This window comes from Bombyx mori, chromosome 5, assembly GCF_030269925.1.
Source record: "Bombyx mori chromosome 5, ASM3026992v2".
In the NCBI taxonomy this organism is placed as follows: domain Eukaryota; kingdom Metazoa; phylum Arthropoda; class Insecta; order Lepidoptera; family Bombycidae; genus Bombyx; species Bombyx mori.
Genome location: NC_085111.1, coordinates 2695397 through 2712307, shown reverse-complemented (window position 1 = coordinate 2712307; position 16911 = coordinate 2695397). Strand labels below are relative to the sequence as shown.

Genomic DNA, 16911 nt, shown 5'->3' with positions numbered 1-16911 from the left:
GACAGGAGAATGATGATCCATTATAGCAGATACATACAAAGTACATATACACGCCGTTGTCCGAATTATGTCATTTGCTATGACAGAAAAGGTGTACTGTGAGTTAATCTTGTTTAAAATGATTTTGTGGGAAATTTCTTCACGATTCGAGATAAGTACTTAAGACATGTGTTCAGCAAAGACTACCACAAGGAGGAAATAACTAGAATGAACTTTTCTGCGCGTTACAACATGTTTTTATTTAGTGTAGTGGTAGTGAGTGGCTGCCTATTCGTAAGTCTGACGGTAATCCCTTTCCATAAGTATCGCCTGATAAGCCTATTGAGGTTATCGAAAGTACTCGGTGTATAGCAGGTTTGAATAGATATACATAGATATTTGTTCGGAAGTAGGAAAGATTTTCAACGCGCTCTTAGTGAAGCGACATCACGTACGCCTCTTGACCACAGAATCGTGATTTCGAGCCACGTATCGATGAGGTTTACATATTCCGAAAAGTAATATGCGTCACTATATTGTCTTTACGAGTGATGTTTAGCAAGTAGCTTATTATATTATTGGTAAAACCATGTGCACTATATAACAGAGAATTCGAACTGTTCTTTTCCTAATACGTTTTGAATTGCACGCAATAATGAATTAGTTGATTCGTTCTTTCCATGGACGTGTGAAAAAGTCATCGAAAGATCTATGCTACTTTAAAAAATACAGTTAATTAAAGCAAAATACGCGCTTTTGTAGCTAAAATGATCTAAAACGTAGGAAATTATGATGTACGAGTTAAAAAAACATTTTGTCGTAAAAAATATATTTTTTTACTATCAATCGTATGATTAATATCAAAGATACAGCCAGTTAACGTACAGTTCTTGCCACAGACACGACCTCATTCTTGAAAATCGCTAGTAATTCACAATATTGCTATGAGGATTTATGATCTAATTATATCTGACATTACAATTTTATGAATCATTGTATAGAGAATAGTAATAAATAAGGTTTGATATCATTAGGTTAAGTTTCAGGTCGTTGTCGGTTTATACCGACCCGGCAGGCTGGTCCTGGCCCAGTTGGATACCCCAGAGCCCCAGCGGCACCGCTGGGCGACTTGACTGACCACAGTTCCGCGGAGACGACCCGTGGGTTGGGTGTTCTTGGGGTAGACGCGTGTCTACGGATTCTGACGGGGTGGAGATCGGACATTGGGTGAGGTAATGCAAGGGGAGTCGTTTGGTGAATGGGGTCCGAAAACATCTTTGGGGTCGCGATCCGCTCCCAAAATCTGCGGACCGTAAAAACCAACACACCCAGAGCGCATCTTTGGCGCGGAAACCTCATGTATGAGGTTCGGCCCCTTGTCCAGAAAAAAAGGTTGTGTTTAAGTATAAATGGTTGTTTGTTTGTTTGTTGTAATATGTAACAACTATCTCATACACCAAACTTTAACAAGTGTTTGCTTCGCCACAGAATTCAGTATCAATATTTATAACACGATAACATTCATTAAGTATTTTCCTGATGACCTAAGAAGTTAATGAAAAGATTATGAATACATCTAATGGCGAGGTATAAATATTTTATAAGTATTTAACTATGGTTAATTGTCGTAACGCAGTCGTTTTAATAAATCAAGTGCTTATTATTGTATTGCACGGATGCAACATGCTTAATAAAAATGAACGTTCTAAGTATAGTTACAGATATAATACTGATGATTCTGAATTAATAAAAAAGAAATGATAAAATACATATTTGCTGGGGATAAAAGTAGAAGAAATCACACGCCGGTTTACAAGCATTGGTTTGCAATAAGCCGTTGTCCATTTGAACTCCCTTCATGGAAGAAAAATAACCTCATCTTCGCAACCGCCAAAATAACAAACATAACTAAAATAGATTAACTCATACCTCACTATGCAGCTATATAACATTGTTTTTTTTTATAAGCCATTCCTATTGTTAGGATAGCTGATTACTGAGTATACTAAACGAAGTTTTGGACTGAAATTTTTTTAATTTTTTTTTTGTTGAGAAATCATCTTTAATACCTATTTTTCTGGAAACATGTATGACCTTTATTTGCTCTTAATTAACGTCATCTACTTCTTTTTATCGTTATTCCACATTGCGTGGGTCCTCTTATAATACCGCATAGGGACTCGGCATGAGCAGTACCACCGGCCGCCTGCTTAATGGCAACTCTCCTTGAGTTATATCTTCAGTAGTATAACCACAGTTTTTTTTTCCTACCCATTCGCTGGTAGCCTCAGGGCTATTTCAACTACGCCCGGATGGGTAGGTAATCTCACGGAATGAAACCGAGAATTTGCTAACATTGACCTTAGCAAAAGCAGTGCTTCGCAGAATCTACCATTGGATCGGAATCCCGAGCCGCTGCGAAGATCCGGCGAGAAACTCAGCGGGCTGATGCATGGGTTAGGTTGCACGTCGATCTCTTTGTCGAGTTCGACGAGTACGGTTACCGGGGTCCCTAAGCCTGCTCCTAGTGTTAGAGCTGAAGGCGTCTAAGGCAAAGGTTATTGGATCTGATGGATCTGTAAGGACGTGTCTAGGACGTTGACGGTGACTGGCTCCTGCATGATCAGGATTCGGGGAGTAGTCAGCGGCGGCAACGATAAGGCGATTATCATGACGCTTAGCCTTGTCGAAGTACCGTTCCGACGCTGACTTCATGTATTTCCGGATTGTTTCAGCTCAAGTCTGAAGGCAGTCAAAACTTTTATGACTTATCGTCCTATCTCCTATCCTATCCACGGTAGGCAGCGGCTTGGCTCTGCCCCTGGCATTGCTGAAGTCCATGGGCGACGGTAACCACTCACCATCAGGTGGGCCGTATGCTCGTCTGCCTACAAGGGCAATAAAATAAAAAAATCTTTCAATGCGGTATTATAACAATCGGTACGTGTTTTGAGAAATATTGTACTTAAAGCTATTAAAATATATATTCATTCATACTAATATTATAAATGTGAATGTGTGTTTGTTTGTTTCTCTTTCACATCGAAGCCAAGCAATGGATGTACACGACGTTTTTTAAGTTATATTTTTGGGTCAGCAGGATAGTGACCCGAAAATACATCGAATTTTCATAAGAAACTTTGATGCTTTTCCTTGACTACGCGAGCGAAACCAAGGGTAACAGCTAGTTATTAATAAAGTGAACGGGTGACATTGACACAAGGATGAACGGATGAGTACCATGTCACGGGTTACATTTTTTTGTGGTGACGCCTCTATAACTTTTATACTACAGATGACGTCATCAGTTTGAAAAACAATTATATTTTCATTTAATTATTAAAAAAGAGTTACAGTGAATATTTAAAAGAGATTAATTTAAATTTGCAAAAATAATAATTATTATATCACTTTTTTTTTTAATCGTCGCTCATTGATCACTATGTAAACTATGTAAAGACAGTAAGCACATTAACAGGGTAAGACACTAGCTACTAAACGAAAATTTTTGGAACATTTGGAAGAGTATGAGGTTTGAATTTATCTTTACAATACTGCGTAGGCAAAAAAAATACGCGCAAAAATTAATATTTACAAAGGTATCTGTTATCTATGGATGAAACTAGTGATAGGTCGGTTTTGCATCAAAATTTATTATGTTTTAAATAAATTGTAATATTTAGGCACAAAATATATGAATTGTGTGTTGGTTAGGCCAGTTTTGCGCTGACGGTCTCAATTGTCCTGAAACACTGTTCAAATCATACTACTAATAAGAGATCCAAATAAATTTTGAATCTTAAAATAGCTTTTTTTTATTATTGCTCTTAAAGGCAGACGAGCACACGGCCTATCTGATGGTGAGTGGTTACCGTCACTCATGGACGTCAGCAACGCTAGGAGCAGAGCCAAGCCACACCTGCCTTTCCAAACTGCTGCCTACCTAAGCTACCTACCCTTAACTATCATTAATTTATTACAAGTACATGAGTAATTATCGTAGACGTAACCTTTAAACAATAAGTTGCATTGTATGATTGTGTGTATTGTATTTATTAATATCCTACTTTAGTCCTGCGTATGGATTATAGCGGCTCTAATGTCAAGTCACGATTTAATTGTTGTATTATCATCCTTAGGGTCTGGTCACACTGCGAGCGCGGTTGGCACTTGATTGTTCAATCAAGGAACTGGTTGATAGGATATTTTCTACAGTGGTATATTAAATTCGCAACGATGGGTATCACCACCATTTTGTCAATATTTTCATTTGTCAATATTTTCAGGATGCTAACGCTGTGCGCTTTTTTTAACGTACTCGATAGCGTAAAAGTTAACTCAAATTTGTATGCAGTTGGAACAGCGCCCCTAGCGGCAAACGTGAACAAACTTTCCCACTCCATACTAATTTGGGTTAACTTTTACGCTATCGAGAACGTTAAAAAGCTCGCACTAAGCACACTGAGCGCTGTATGAGTTTTGACGCCAGTATGGACAGAGCTGTACGCTTCGCATCCGGGTGAGGCCTGGTTTACCATTTAGGTACTTGGGCTTTCCGTTTAGATAACTGATCAAACTATTATGATAATTTATGATTGTATTGCTATTATACTCGATTTCTTTTAGAGTCGGCCGCAACAGATTCGTGCGATATTTTAGGGGTTAGAATATATTTCTTCTTTTTTCTTATCTCGACGTGCTTACTCCCTCTTTCTTTTAATTCTCTCATTAGCTTTCGTTTCTACTATCTATTGCCTCAGACATACAACGCTAGTACAACCGTCATAATTAGATGTGCTACCGTATCCAACTACACTTTCGTAGTAATCAAATGAATTTACACTGGCTGGATATATATGGATCAAGTACTGATGAAACCTTTAAAGTTAGTAAGTGTGGTAAATAACTGGAAAAAAAAACAGGGATACTAATATATTAATTGTATTATCTATGATCACAAGGATTGAGTTTACGTTGTACAAAAAACCCATGGCTGTAAAGTCGGCTAGAAAAATGATGGCTTCCGTCTTTTGGGATGCAGATGGGATCTTGATGACAGATGACCTTCCTAAAGGTCAAACGATTAATGGAGAATACTACGTTAATCTTCTAGACAATTTTCATCAGTGTATTCAGCAAAAACGACCAGATTTGGTGAAAAAAAATCATCTTTCGCCAAGACAACGCTAGGGTTCATACATGTGTTAAAGCTATGGCAAAAATCAACGAATTGAAGTAGGTATAATTTGCTACCCCACCCACCTTATTCGCCTGATCTAGCCCCATCAGACTTCCACTTATTCCCTAAGCTCAAAACTTTTTTGGGCGGACAGAAATTTGCCACAAATGATGAAGTCATAGCCGCTGTAGAGGAGTATTTTGCATGCCCCGAAAGATATCATTTTATGGAAGGCATTACTGCTTTAGAACGAAGATGGAATAAGTGCATAGACGTTCACGGAGACTATGTCGAAAAATAAAATTAATTTTACCACGAAAAGTTGAGTGTTTTATTGTTAGGCTAGTTACTTATCATCTCGGCGCAACACACGCTCGCCGAGTGTGTAGCTTGGGAGGAGCAGCGCCGTGTCCTCACAAATGAAGTAGGAAGCGATCTGTCGCTGCCGGCCGTAGTGCGGAGGATGGTCGGCAGCGCAGAGTCGTGGGACGCGGTGGTGTCCTTCTGTGAGGACGTGATGTCGCAGAAGGAAATTGCAGAACGGGAGAGGGAGATCTCGACTCCCTTTCCCGGCCGCAGAAGGCGCACCGGGCGCAGGACAAGGGCGGACAATGCCCTTTTCCGCCCCCCATGAATGGGTCCAGGGGCGAGTGACTTGGGAAAGCCCTCGCCCCCTATTCGATGGACCTGAGACGGAGGCGCATGCGGGTGTCGGCGCGTGCCCCTGAGGCGATGCACGGAGTAGCTGAACGCCTCACTACTCCGTGCAGGAGACGAGGCCTGGATAGACCGGGCCAGCACTGGTGTGGGGCTGCGGAAGAATTTTGGATTCCCGCGGCCCTGCGTGCACGTGTGGGTGGACACCGGGGTGGTTTTAGCCGGTAGGAGTCCGGCACGCCCCTTCGCTTTTCCCTAGGCGAAGGTAGTCCATGAGGATTTCCCCCCGAGAAAAAAAAAAAAAAAAAAAAAGTTACTTATCATCTCGCCCTTGTAGTTAAGAGACTTATTTTTCATATTAATCTTGTTTTTTTTTTAATTGCTTGGAGGGTTGAACGCGCTCTCTGCCCGTACTACCTTTAGGTGGATCGTAAAATATCAAGCGAACTTCAACTCTAATTTTCGCGTCATAAAGTTCCTAAGTACCTATATTTGATGCCGTATACTTATATACGCTGTTACGGAAATGGGTTACGTTGAGGTTTTTCCGAAGTTTCACGAATTTTAAGTGCTTGCAGAAGTTAACAATTAAATATGTAAAGTTTTTATTTACATTTTAATTAGGCATTGTTACTTCACGGTGTGTTAATCACGAGGCATAAAGATACTTACCTACGTTATGTACTTAAATTATTATTTTCCTTTATGTACAAAAATACAGAAAAAACTAATGAGGTTTTAATTAATCCTTGATGAAGTAACGGATCACTTGATAGACCAATTGAATTAATTACTTTTCATCACGTAATATTGATAGTTTGCGTTGCGTTGCGGTAGTAGGTATGCAATACTATACTATGCAATACTATTCCACTGGTGGTAGGACCTCTTGGGAGTCCGCACGGGTAGGTACCACCACAACGCCTATTTCCGCCGTGAAGCAGTAATGCGTTTCGGTTCGAAGGGTGGGGTAGCCGTTGTAACTACACTGAGATCTTAGAACTTATATCTCGAGGTGGGTGGCGCATTTACGTTGTAGATGTCTATGGGCTTCAGTAACCACTTAACACCAGGTGGGCTATGAGCTCGTCCATCCATCTAAGCAATAAAAAATAAATAAAAAAAAAAACTCTTAAGCCTTAAAATTCTTTTTTGATTGTGTGAATAATAGAACCACGAGCGACTCGACGAGCGAATTAACCCATAGACACATCCCACTGAGTTTCTCGCCGGATCTTCTCAGTGGGTCGCGTTTCCGATCCGGTGGTAGATTCTGCGAAGCACGGCTTTTGCTAGGGTTCGTGTTAGCAACATCGTCAGGTTTGAGCCCCGTAAGCTCACCTACTAGGTAAGGTTACGCTGAAATAGCCTATCAGCGTAGGTAAGAAAACAAAAAACATTTTCAAATACACAAGAAACTCCATCCCAGAAATTGTAATAAATTCTATCGTTTATCTTAGCACAAAACTAGTTAATTGATAAGAAGGTTTGACGATATATTAAATATGTAATAAAATAATACGAACAACACAGAGTTATATAAATGTGATTTGACATTTCACGTATCTGTGGAGTCCGCTCAAAGGACTCCGAACTGTGGAGAGGTTAATTTAAATAATACGTAGCTATAAAAGTGTCACTGACGAAACTTTAACTTAAAACAATTTAAAGCGTTTTATTGAATATTTATTCTTTGACTTTAAAAAGAAGGTTAGTGTCACGAAACCATTCAGCAAAGGGGAAATTATTAAGGAGAAGAATACTTCATAATTGTAGGACCTAGGACCTTCAGCTATATCTGACTTAACCTAAAAATATGTGATTTAAATTTTGAAGTAGCGTGTTGGTACTTTTTTCCAAGAAAAACCAACCAGGATTAATAAATGTAAATTTGTGGCTGAGTTTGACATTGTTTGCGTGGTTATAGTCGCCTCGCGAGCGTCTTATCAGCGCTCCGATGATAGCTACCTGCAGCCTTTCTGCTGGAGGAGTCGTCTAGACTGCCCAATAATGAAGCACTGGATCCAGTAGATAATGATTATGACAGGAATTTATTTTTATATGTTTCTTCATAATTAGCTTTTTTCATTTATGTATAATTTGGTTTAATTGCAAGCATTTAAATGGTCATTTTAACAATTTTTTAAATATTTTAATAATTCTATGTACACTTATTGTTTGTAACGCCGTCGGTTTTATTTCATATTTTTCATTTATCTCTATATATACCTAAAAATTAATTGCTGTTCGTTAGTCTCGCTAAAACTCGAGAACGGCTGGACCGATTTGGCTAATTTTGGTCTTAAATTACTTGTGGAGGTCCAGAGAAGGTTTAAAAGGTAGATAAATATGAAAATGCTCAGAACTAAAAAAACATAACAATTTTGTTTTTCCTTTGAGGTGTCTCCCGTCGGACGGATTCCTTTTGTTTGTTTTAAGTTTATTTTATACAAAAGCTTAGGTCTTTTATTTATCGATTGAGGCACTACGAAGTCTGCCGGGTCAGCTAGTTTAATAATAAATGTATTAAATTAGTACCATGTTCTGTATTATGTAATACAGTAAAGAAATAATAATTAAATAAAACAATAAATCACTCTCAGAACTAGGATAAATTTAATGGAGTATTTAATGAAAATTCGGTTGCTAGAAAAAGATACTTTGATAAAATACAATTTTTAAACTGGAATAGTTAAAGTGACCTCTATTATTATTTTAATAAACTATTACAAAACATTAAACCCATATCGCGTTATGACTCGACTCGACCAGATCGAAGCTTGATGATTGTGTGTTTGCTTGTTTAAATTAGCCGCTAGATGGCATTAAAACAAACAATGAAAAAAGTTAGATTTATTTATTCAAATAATTAAAATATCATCCATATTTTTTACAAAAAAATTATAATAATAATATATTCTATACAAAACAACTCATAGTATCAATTTACATTTAGGTCTAAGGTTTACAATTTTTCATCCGGTCGGGGTCCACCGTAGGCGGTGGCGTGGCTTGTGGCGACGCCTCCTCGACCTGTGCTGTATGCGTTGGCAACTGCGGTCGGGCCTCCGGGACCACCTGCGGCCCTACCTCCCCATCCGAAGAACATTGGGAAGAACGCGGATGTGGGCACTCTGGGTGGTGCGAAGTCATCTTCTTCCTCGTCTTCCTCAAGAGGCCTCTTCGCCTGTTTCTTCTTATTAGCGACAGCCTTCTTCGCCTTGGGCTCCTCAACTTCGAGTACTTCCGGCTCTGGTAGTTCAGGAGCGGCAGGCGCTTCGGTAGCCTTGGCAACCGGTACCAAAGTGGTGGAGTACAATTCGATCTTTTCAGTGGGGTCAGCCAGTTCGGTCGCTTGAGTGGGGCTGAAGATCGGGTTCTCTGGTTGCTGAGGGTAATAGACTTCGTTTTCTTGTTGCGGTACGTAGCTGGTATCGGCAAGGGTCTGGCGGCGACGATCAGGTATGTACACCTGGCCCGTTGAAGGCGCCTGTGCGGCTTCGGGCTGGCGGTACATGAACGCGGCCATACCACCGCCCACAGCTCTGGGGTTGTAGTAAGGATTGTAGTAACGGCTCATGACCAAGCCTCCTCGGTTACTATCGCCCGAGCCGTAGGAAACTGTAAAGTTATTATAATGTCAGGTACACTTTCAAACAGTTCGAGTATCAAAATTTTCAACAAAAGCCCATAACTCTAAACATCTTAATTCATATGAATAAAGCACTGGCCTAAATATAATTTGACAAGTATCAAACATTTAAATTAATACTCACGGGAGTCCACGTTTCCATAGTAGGGATTGTAGGGATACGCTTGCACCAGTAGCGCGCAGCTCATCATCACGAAAGCGTACATCACCTTCATTATGATTTATTAATTTGTTTTTGTTTTAACACTGTTTTAATACCCTTTGGACGTCAAAGGGTGCTGAGTGGTATACTGCTATCGAGTTTGTGACGACTATGTTCCGAGTCCGCGTTATATAGTCGAGTCTGTCTGGACTCATTGGGATGCGAGTCATGCACGCCGCCTGCACCAGCGCGAACTTAGACAGTAATTTTACACTATTCGGCAGAGTTCTGCAACCGTTATGAGCAACTGGACATCCTAGTGTAGATCGGAGAATGCAAGACACGTAGGAAAATCATTAGGTGGGTGAACCGTTTGCTATTTGTTTTGACGATTTTATTTCACGCACAAAAATCTATTTTTTTACAATACAAAAATGGATTTTTATTTATAGTTTAATTAAAAAATATATACATCGACGCTTGAAAGGCAAACGTGACTAAGCGACAATGCGTGAACTTTACAGTAGACTAATTTAAAGTTGAAATTAATTTAAAAATATACCTCAGAAATACCTGAAAAAAAATCTTATTTAACGAATCTAGATGTAGGATTGCAATGATTTTAATAGACCTAAAAATATTTTTTTTTTGCGCATCGAATATGGTTATTGCCTATAATTTATGTACAAAGCAGTTATTGTCGCTTAGTCACATTTGCTTTTCAAGCGTCGACATATATATTTGCCAAACTGTATCACATCGAGCTAATATTATCATTGGTTGCCTCTAGACGTAGACGTAATTAATGAAAATTATTATAATTTACGGTTTAATCTCGCTTTCTTTATATCGTTTCCGAAGTTTCCCAATACTCTACGGTTTTCCGTCGTCCCGTTACAGATTACAGTCCTCCGTGACCACGAAACTGTAAAGTTCTGTATGTCGGAAATAAAAAAAAAGGCATTAAAAAAACCGAGATTAAACCGCAAAGTAATCTTAGCTGTGAACTTACTAATTTATTATTTATCATCATAAAGTTCATTCGAAGCCTAAATATAGCGTAATGTTTATATGGTCTAATGCATAACCGTGTGAATAAAACGATCAAAGTGTTATAAAAATATAAATCGTATTGCGTGTGGCGATCGCACATTATGCAGTCCAGAGACTCTCCCTGAATATTCAGACCCTACGTGGAATGATAAGGAGGTTCATTCATGACGATTTATATCCCGAGCGGTGTTTTTACTAGATTTTTAACAACTTCTCGGAACGAAGGGCTGGCTTGATGCAGGAAAATATTTACGACCTTTATTCAGTCCACAAGCAGGCGCTCGCCGATATTAAAACCGCTTAAGTGAATGTAAATTTGATATTGCGAACCTAAGAGTTTTTAGGCCGCCTATAATTTGGTTTTATATAGGTAATTCGAATAGTCTTTCGTTTATGAGTTCCGTGAAATTGAAAAAAAAAAAACAAAATTGCTTTAGTGCTCCCTCCTTTGTGGATTTGTTTTTTCTTTTCATTTGGTAATTAAGTGTAAGGTGCATTCATATAATTTGAACTAATATATAAATCTACAGTGGTTTAATGGATGTTTCGTTATAACTACTGAACCATACATCTGATTGACTTGAAACTTGGTATCCATTTAGAAAATACATATACTTAATGGATAGGCTAATATTTATATGAGTGTTGGACTCCCTACGTCAGTTGCGGGGGCGTTAATGATGATAATCTTTGTGGGGGTGAGAAATAATAATGTTAATTTTAAACGCCCATCGAAGCGGACGGTTACACAGCTAGTAGTTTATAAAGCAAACAGTGCTGTTTTAATAGAGCGTGTTGGATGTCTGTACATGTATTCCCCTTTTTTGTGTTTCTTTCTCTTTTGTTTCAGTTTTAAGGTAACTTTGACAGAATTAGATGAACTCCGTAATCTTCACCACGAGGTGAATAAATTTTAGTTTATAAGTTAAGAAAGAAAACAAAAAAACAAGATATATCATTCTGCCTTTTTTTTTATTGCTTAGATGAGTGGACGAGCTCACAGCCCACCTGATGTTAAGTGGTTACTGGAGCCCATAGACATCTACAACGTAAATGCGCCACCCACCTTGAGATATAAGTTGTAAGGTCTCAAGTATAGTTACAAGTATAGTGCTTGCGTGTTTTTGTGCACTTGACATCTTCGAACCGTCAACTCATGGCCGAATAGGCTTTGACATTGTTAATGACTAGGATTCAATAAAAGGGAAAGTCTATCTCAATGTTGGTATGTTTATTTACGAAAAACTACAGGCGTGAATTCTTGCTGGGATAACTGGAACACGGAACGTTTTTAATTATGAAAGATGTGTCGCCAGCGGCTTCTGCTCAGGACCACGCGCGTGGTCATCAACTCTCCCACGCATCATGTTGCCGCTTCGCTCAATATCTTAGCAGCTTCTACTCTCGATATGACTCGATGTCCAAAGATGGTTTGCAAGTGATATGTAACTATTACTTAAGCTAACAATAATTACATACATTGTTTTGTGATTTAACTGTTGTTAGAGATTAAATAAACAAAAACGAATATTTTTTCTTCAGTAAATGGAATATAGTCCCTGTTCACAAGACGGAAGGTAAAGACCCAACCGGTGTGTTGAAGCACATATTATTATGGTCTAGGTAACTGCGGCCAAGAGAATTAGGTCCTAGCGGTTTGGGTGTAGCGGCACCGCTCAAAGAAGTGAAGAAATATATATTTATCTCCTTCTCTCTCTTCCCTCTCTTTCTCAAAAAAAAATTAAGATTACGTCTTACGGTCTTAATTTTGACAGTTAAATAGAATTGATATCGAAGAATATTTTTTTCTAAATCATTTACCTCTTATTTTGTATCTTCTTTTTTACTGATTCTCAATGACATTATAATATGTCTAGCCCAATTCCTAAACAGGTTTCGTGGTACTCTGTAACACTCCTCCAGTTGATTAGCTAAGGCTCCTTTTCAGTGTATTTCTTGATGTGGACGCCTAGGTACATTACAATTATTCCATAGACAGTTTATATTTCGTACACGGCAAACATCTATATATTAATACGTGAAGCAAAAACTTTGTATCCCTTTTTACGAAAATTGCGCGGACGGAGGAGTATGAAATTTTCCACACTTATAGAGAATATAGAGAAGAAGTGCACAATGCTAATATTTTTTTTAAATAATGCATAAAAGATACATTAACATCAATAAAGAAAACATTACACACACCACATACCATGTATTTGACGCACACACGCATGCACACTATTTATTGTCAAACTTTTGTTCTTGACGTCTGTGGTCAAATTGAGAATAGATTAAATATTGTTTGTCTTTATTAAAAAAAAATTATAGTGTAGTCTTGGCAAAATTTGTGATTATACAAGTATAAAATACAATCATAATAGTGTACAAACTTACAATTCCAATTAATTATAGTCGAATTTCGACTACTGCGGGACCTCTAGTTCAAATTAAATCGTAGCATTTCGATAGTCATCTTTTTAGGTACCTACATCATTACGGTCACTAAAAACGGAACCTTGAACATAAATACACCTAAATTGGTCGTATACGTCAGTTATGCCTGTTTACACGTCCCGGTATATATCTTTTGGATTTATGCCGGAAACATCACATACATTAGTATGAGCGGCAAGCGACACTGATTCATTCCACATCTGACTATCAAATACGTTTCGAACACCTGTATCTTAAAATGACTTGTATGCGGACGGCCCTATACGACGAAAAAAAAAAACGGGCATTGTTCACCAGACAAACGTAACAATAACGGACGTATCTATTTAGATTTTTTACTGGGCATTGTGTTTAAAAACGTTCTTGAATCTCGTAGTTTAAATGTCAGGCAATCTGACATGCTTTTCATATTACTAGTGGTCGTCCAGTGGTCGAAATTCGATTATAATTAATTTAAATTATAAATTTGAACAATATTATAGTTCCAGCCGTACTCGCCCGCTTCGCTGCGCATTTAAAAATAATATTATTATTTCTCACCCTATCAAAGATTCTCATCATTAACGCCCCCGCAACTGGTATAGGGAGTCCAATACTCATATAAATATCCGTTAAGGACATGTCTTTTCTACATGGATACCAAGTTTCAAGTCAATCAGATGCATGGTTCAGTAGTTATAACGGAACATCCGTAAAAACCACTGTAGATTTATATTGTAGTACCTATAGATTGTCACATTTTTGTAATAATCATTGTACTTATAATAGTAATTCTCTAATAATCACCTATAGACAAATAATATTAAAGACAAACGCTATTAATCTATTCTCAATTTGACCACAGATTGATAAACAATGAACAAAAGAGTATACATTTCTAGACCTATTACGCAAATTATAATTTTGCGGGTTTGATTTTTATTACACGTTTCTATTCCTTCACCGTGGAAGTCAATCGGGAACTAATGTTAATTCCAGTCGGGTACCAATTTGTCATTAGAAAAATTGGTACCCACCTGCGGTGCGCCATTTTGAGAAGGCGGCACGACATGAGAACCCTCTCATCGTAGCCGCTGGAAATTACATACCCGACCCAGTAGACCGATTGGTAAACCGTCGACGTCGCCCAAAGCACGTCATTACGGATCCTCCTGATCCATTAACGGTGCTTTTAGGCACCACAAGCACCGGTCACCGTCCTCGTCGAACCCGTCGCTTGCGACGAAGGGCTCGACGAGCGAACTAACCCATAGACACAGCGCACTGAGTTTCTCGCCGGATCTTCTCAGTGGATCGCGTTTCCGATCCGGTGGTAGATTCTGCGAAGCACTGCTCTTGCTAGGGTTAGTGTTAGCAATTCTCCGGTTTGAGCCCCGTGAGCTCACCTACAAACGTTAGGGCGAAGCTGAAATAGCCTCTCAAGGCTATCAGCATAGGTAGGGAAAAAAAAACCCACCTGCGGGATTCGAACACCGTTGACACGAATGCACCGGGCGTCTTATTGTTTAGGCCACGACGACTTCGCAAAATAGAGAATTTTTTACTGGTGGTAGGACCTCTTGTGAGTCCGCGCGGGTAGGTACCACCACCCTGCCTATTCCTGCCGTGAAGCAGTAATGCGTTTCGGTTTGAAGGGTGGGGCAGCCGTTGTAACTATACTTGAGACCTTAGAACTTATATCTCAAGGTGGCGAATTTACGTTGTAGATGTTTATGTATGTAGCCACTTAACACGATGTGGGTTGTGAGCTCGTCCACCATCTAAGCAATAAAAAAAGGCTTTTAATAGAAAACTTTTAAAAAAGAAAAAGAAAAAAAGCAAATAACCCCTCGATGTGTATTAGGTATGCTTCCATTTCATCGCAAATCGCAGTGCAAAATAAGTTGTCACTTAAAAACATTTCTTGAAAATAACTTTAATTCGAAACGAAAGACAACTATGAAATCGTAACAATAATCGAGAGCTTAAGTCGTAAACTTAGCTTTCAATTTTATCTTTAATCTTATATACATACTAGCGACCCGCCCTCGGTTCGCTATTTTAGTATTGATAGGCGAAGCCCGCCATGTTGCACGCGGTACGACAATAACTGCGGGTGAAGCTGCGGGGCGAAGCTATTCTAAAAAAAGTAGCCTAAGTTACTTTTTATATCCTCAGCTACTTATCAGTGAAAGTCCCGTCAAAATCGGTCCAGCCGTTCCAGAGATTAGCCGGAACAAACAGACAGACAGACAGACAGACAAAAATTGTAAAAAATGTTATTTTGGTGTATGTACCGTATATATATTTATATGCATGTAGTAAAAAGAGGCTATTTCAATATTACAAACAGATACTCCAATTTTATTTATATGTATATAGATATGTAACTTTTTCTGGAATATTCTTGATAGAAAATTAATAAACGCTTTGAAACGAATTTTGCGGGTTATTTCAGTTGACTACAGTATAAGGTCACTAACCCATTCAAACAATATTAAAATTCTATGGGTAGAGTATTTTTCACGAGAATCTTAAATCAAAATGATTCTCGGTGGCAATGAGATCTCAGCCACGTTCGAAACGGTTAGTACCAAGTATGATATATATGTAAACAAAAAACAAACAGGATTTGCGAGTAATACAAATTGAATTTGGACTGCTCCTGCATACCGGCTGCAATCGGCTGCATCATTTCAAAACCTTGTAAACGCCAAGATATTTAACAAAACGATAGTAAAAGTTTAGGCTGTTCTTTAAAAATATTATAAAAAAAAAACGAATCATCCATTCATATTTTCGGGAATGTAATAACACCTTTTTTTTTTTTTTTTTTCTTAGGCGGGTGGACTATCTCACAGCTCACCTGGTGTTAAGTGGTTCCTGGAGCCCATATACATAGGTACAACGTAAATGCGCCACCCACCTTGAGATATAACTTCTAAGGTTTCAAGTATAGTTACAACGGCTGCCCCATCCTTCAAACCGAAACGCATTACTGCTTCACGGCAGAAATAGGCATGGGTGGTGGTACCTACCCGCGCGGACTCACAAGAGGTCCTACCACCAGTAATTACGTCAATTATAATTTAGCGGGTTTGATTTTTATACACGATGTTATTCCTTCACCGTGGAAGTCAATCGTGAACATTTGTGGAGTACGTATTTCATTACAAAAAATGGTACCCGCCTGAGATTCGAACACCGGGGCATCGCTCAACACAAATGCACCGGAGGTCTTATCCTTTAGGGCACGACGACTACAAACTAGCTATTGTGATACAAAATAACTATTGTGATAGTGTGAAATGTAAATACATACGTTAATTAAATAAATTCTTATCATCTAAAGATTGAATTAAAACTGATTTAAAAACTTATTTGCTGGGTGTTGATTTGAGACAGCCATAATGGACAGGCTGCGCTTCTGGTATCAATGGCGATCCTTGTGTAGATAATTCTAGAAGACAGTGCAAACACATCTTATAATCAGAAGTTAAAATTTCCAAAAAAATGGTTAAATATTTTTTTATATTTTTGTAGATATGTGTCGTCATGATCGTCGAATGTTGACACCGGAACCATCAATAACCTGGAATTCGTCACTAACCAAACCAATGGGATTAAAGTGTAAATTGATTTTAAATAATGCTACTCTTCAAATAGGTACGCATTTCGGCAGAAATGAGTAGAGCGGTGGTACCATTCTTACTCGATACCGATACGTAGTACCATTCTGTTTACTACAAGCCTATTAGTGAGATCACGATAGGAATTACGCTGCTGATCAAATAAAGCAATTACTTAAATGTT

The 16911-nt window shown here is 38.6% G+C and overlaps 2 protein-coding genes across 3 annotated transcripts in view; one reads left to right on the top strand and one right to left on the bottom strand.

The window, feature by feature from the left end:
* Positions 1-8653: 8653 nt before the first annotated feature.
* LOC101746215 (uncharacterized) lies at positions 8654-9766 on the bottom strand. Its single transcript, XM_004932358.5, has 2 exons — positions 9592-9766; positions 8654-9436 (listed from the first exon to the last, which is right to left on the bottom strand). Exons 1-2 carry the CDS (start codon positions 9680-9682, stop codon positions 8781-8783), a joined length of 747 nt encoding a protein of 248 aa, XP_004932415.1. The 5' UTR covers positions 9683-9766; the 3' UTR covers positions 8654-8780.
* Positions 9767-9834: 68 nt separating this feature from the next.
* Positions 9835-16911, top strand: part of LOC101746734 (probable RNA-directed DNA polymerase from transposon BS) — a 43251-nt gene continuing 36174 nt past the window's right edge. For both annotated transcript variants that reach the window (XR_009973126.1, XR_009973127.1), the window contains exon 1: positions 9835-9969. The gene's annotated coding sequence lies outside the window, so the exon portion shown is untranslated. The remainder of the gene's footprint in view (positions 9970-16911) is intronic.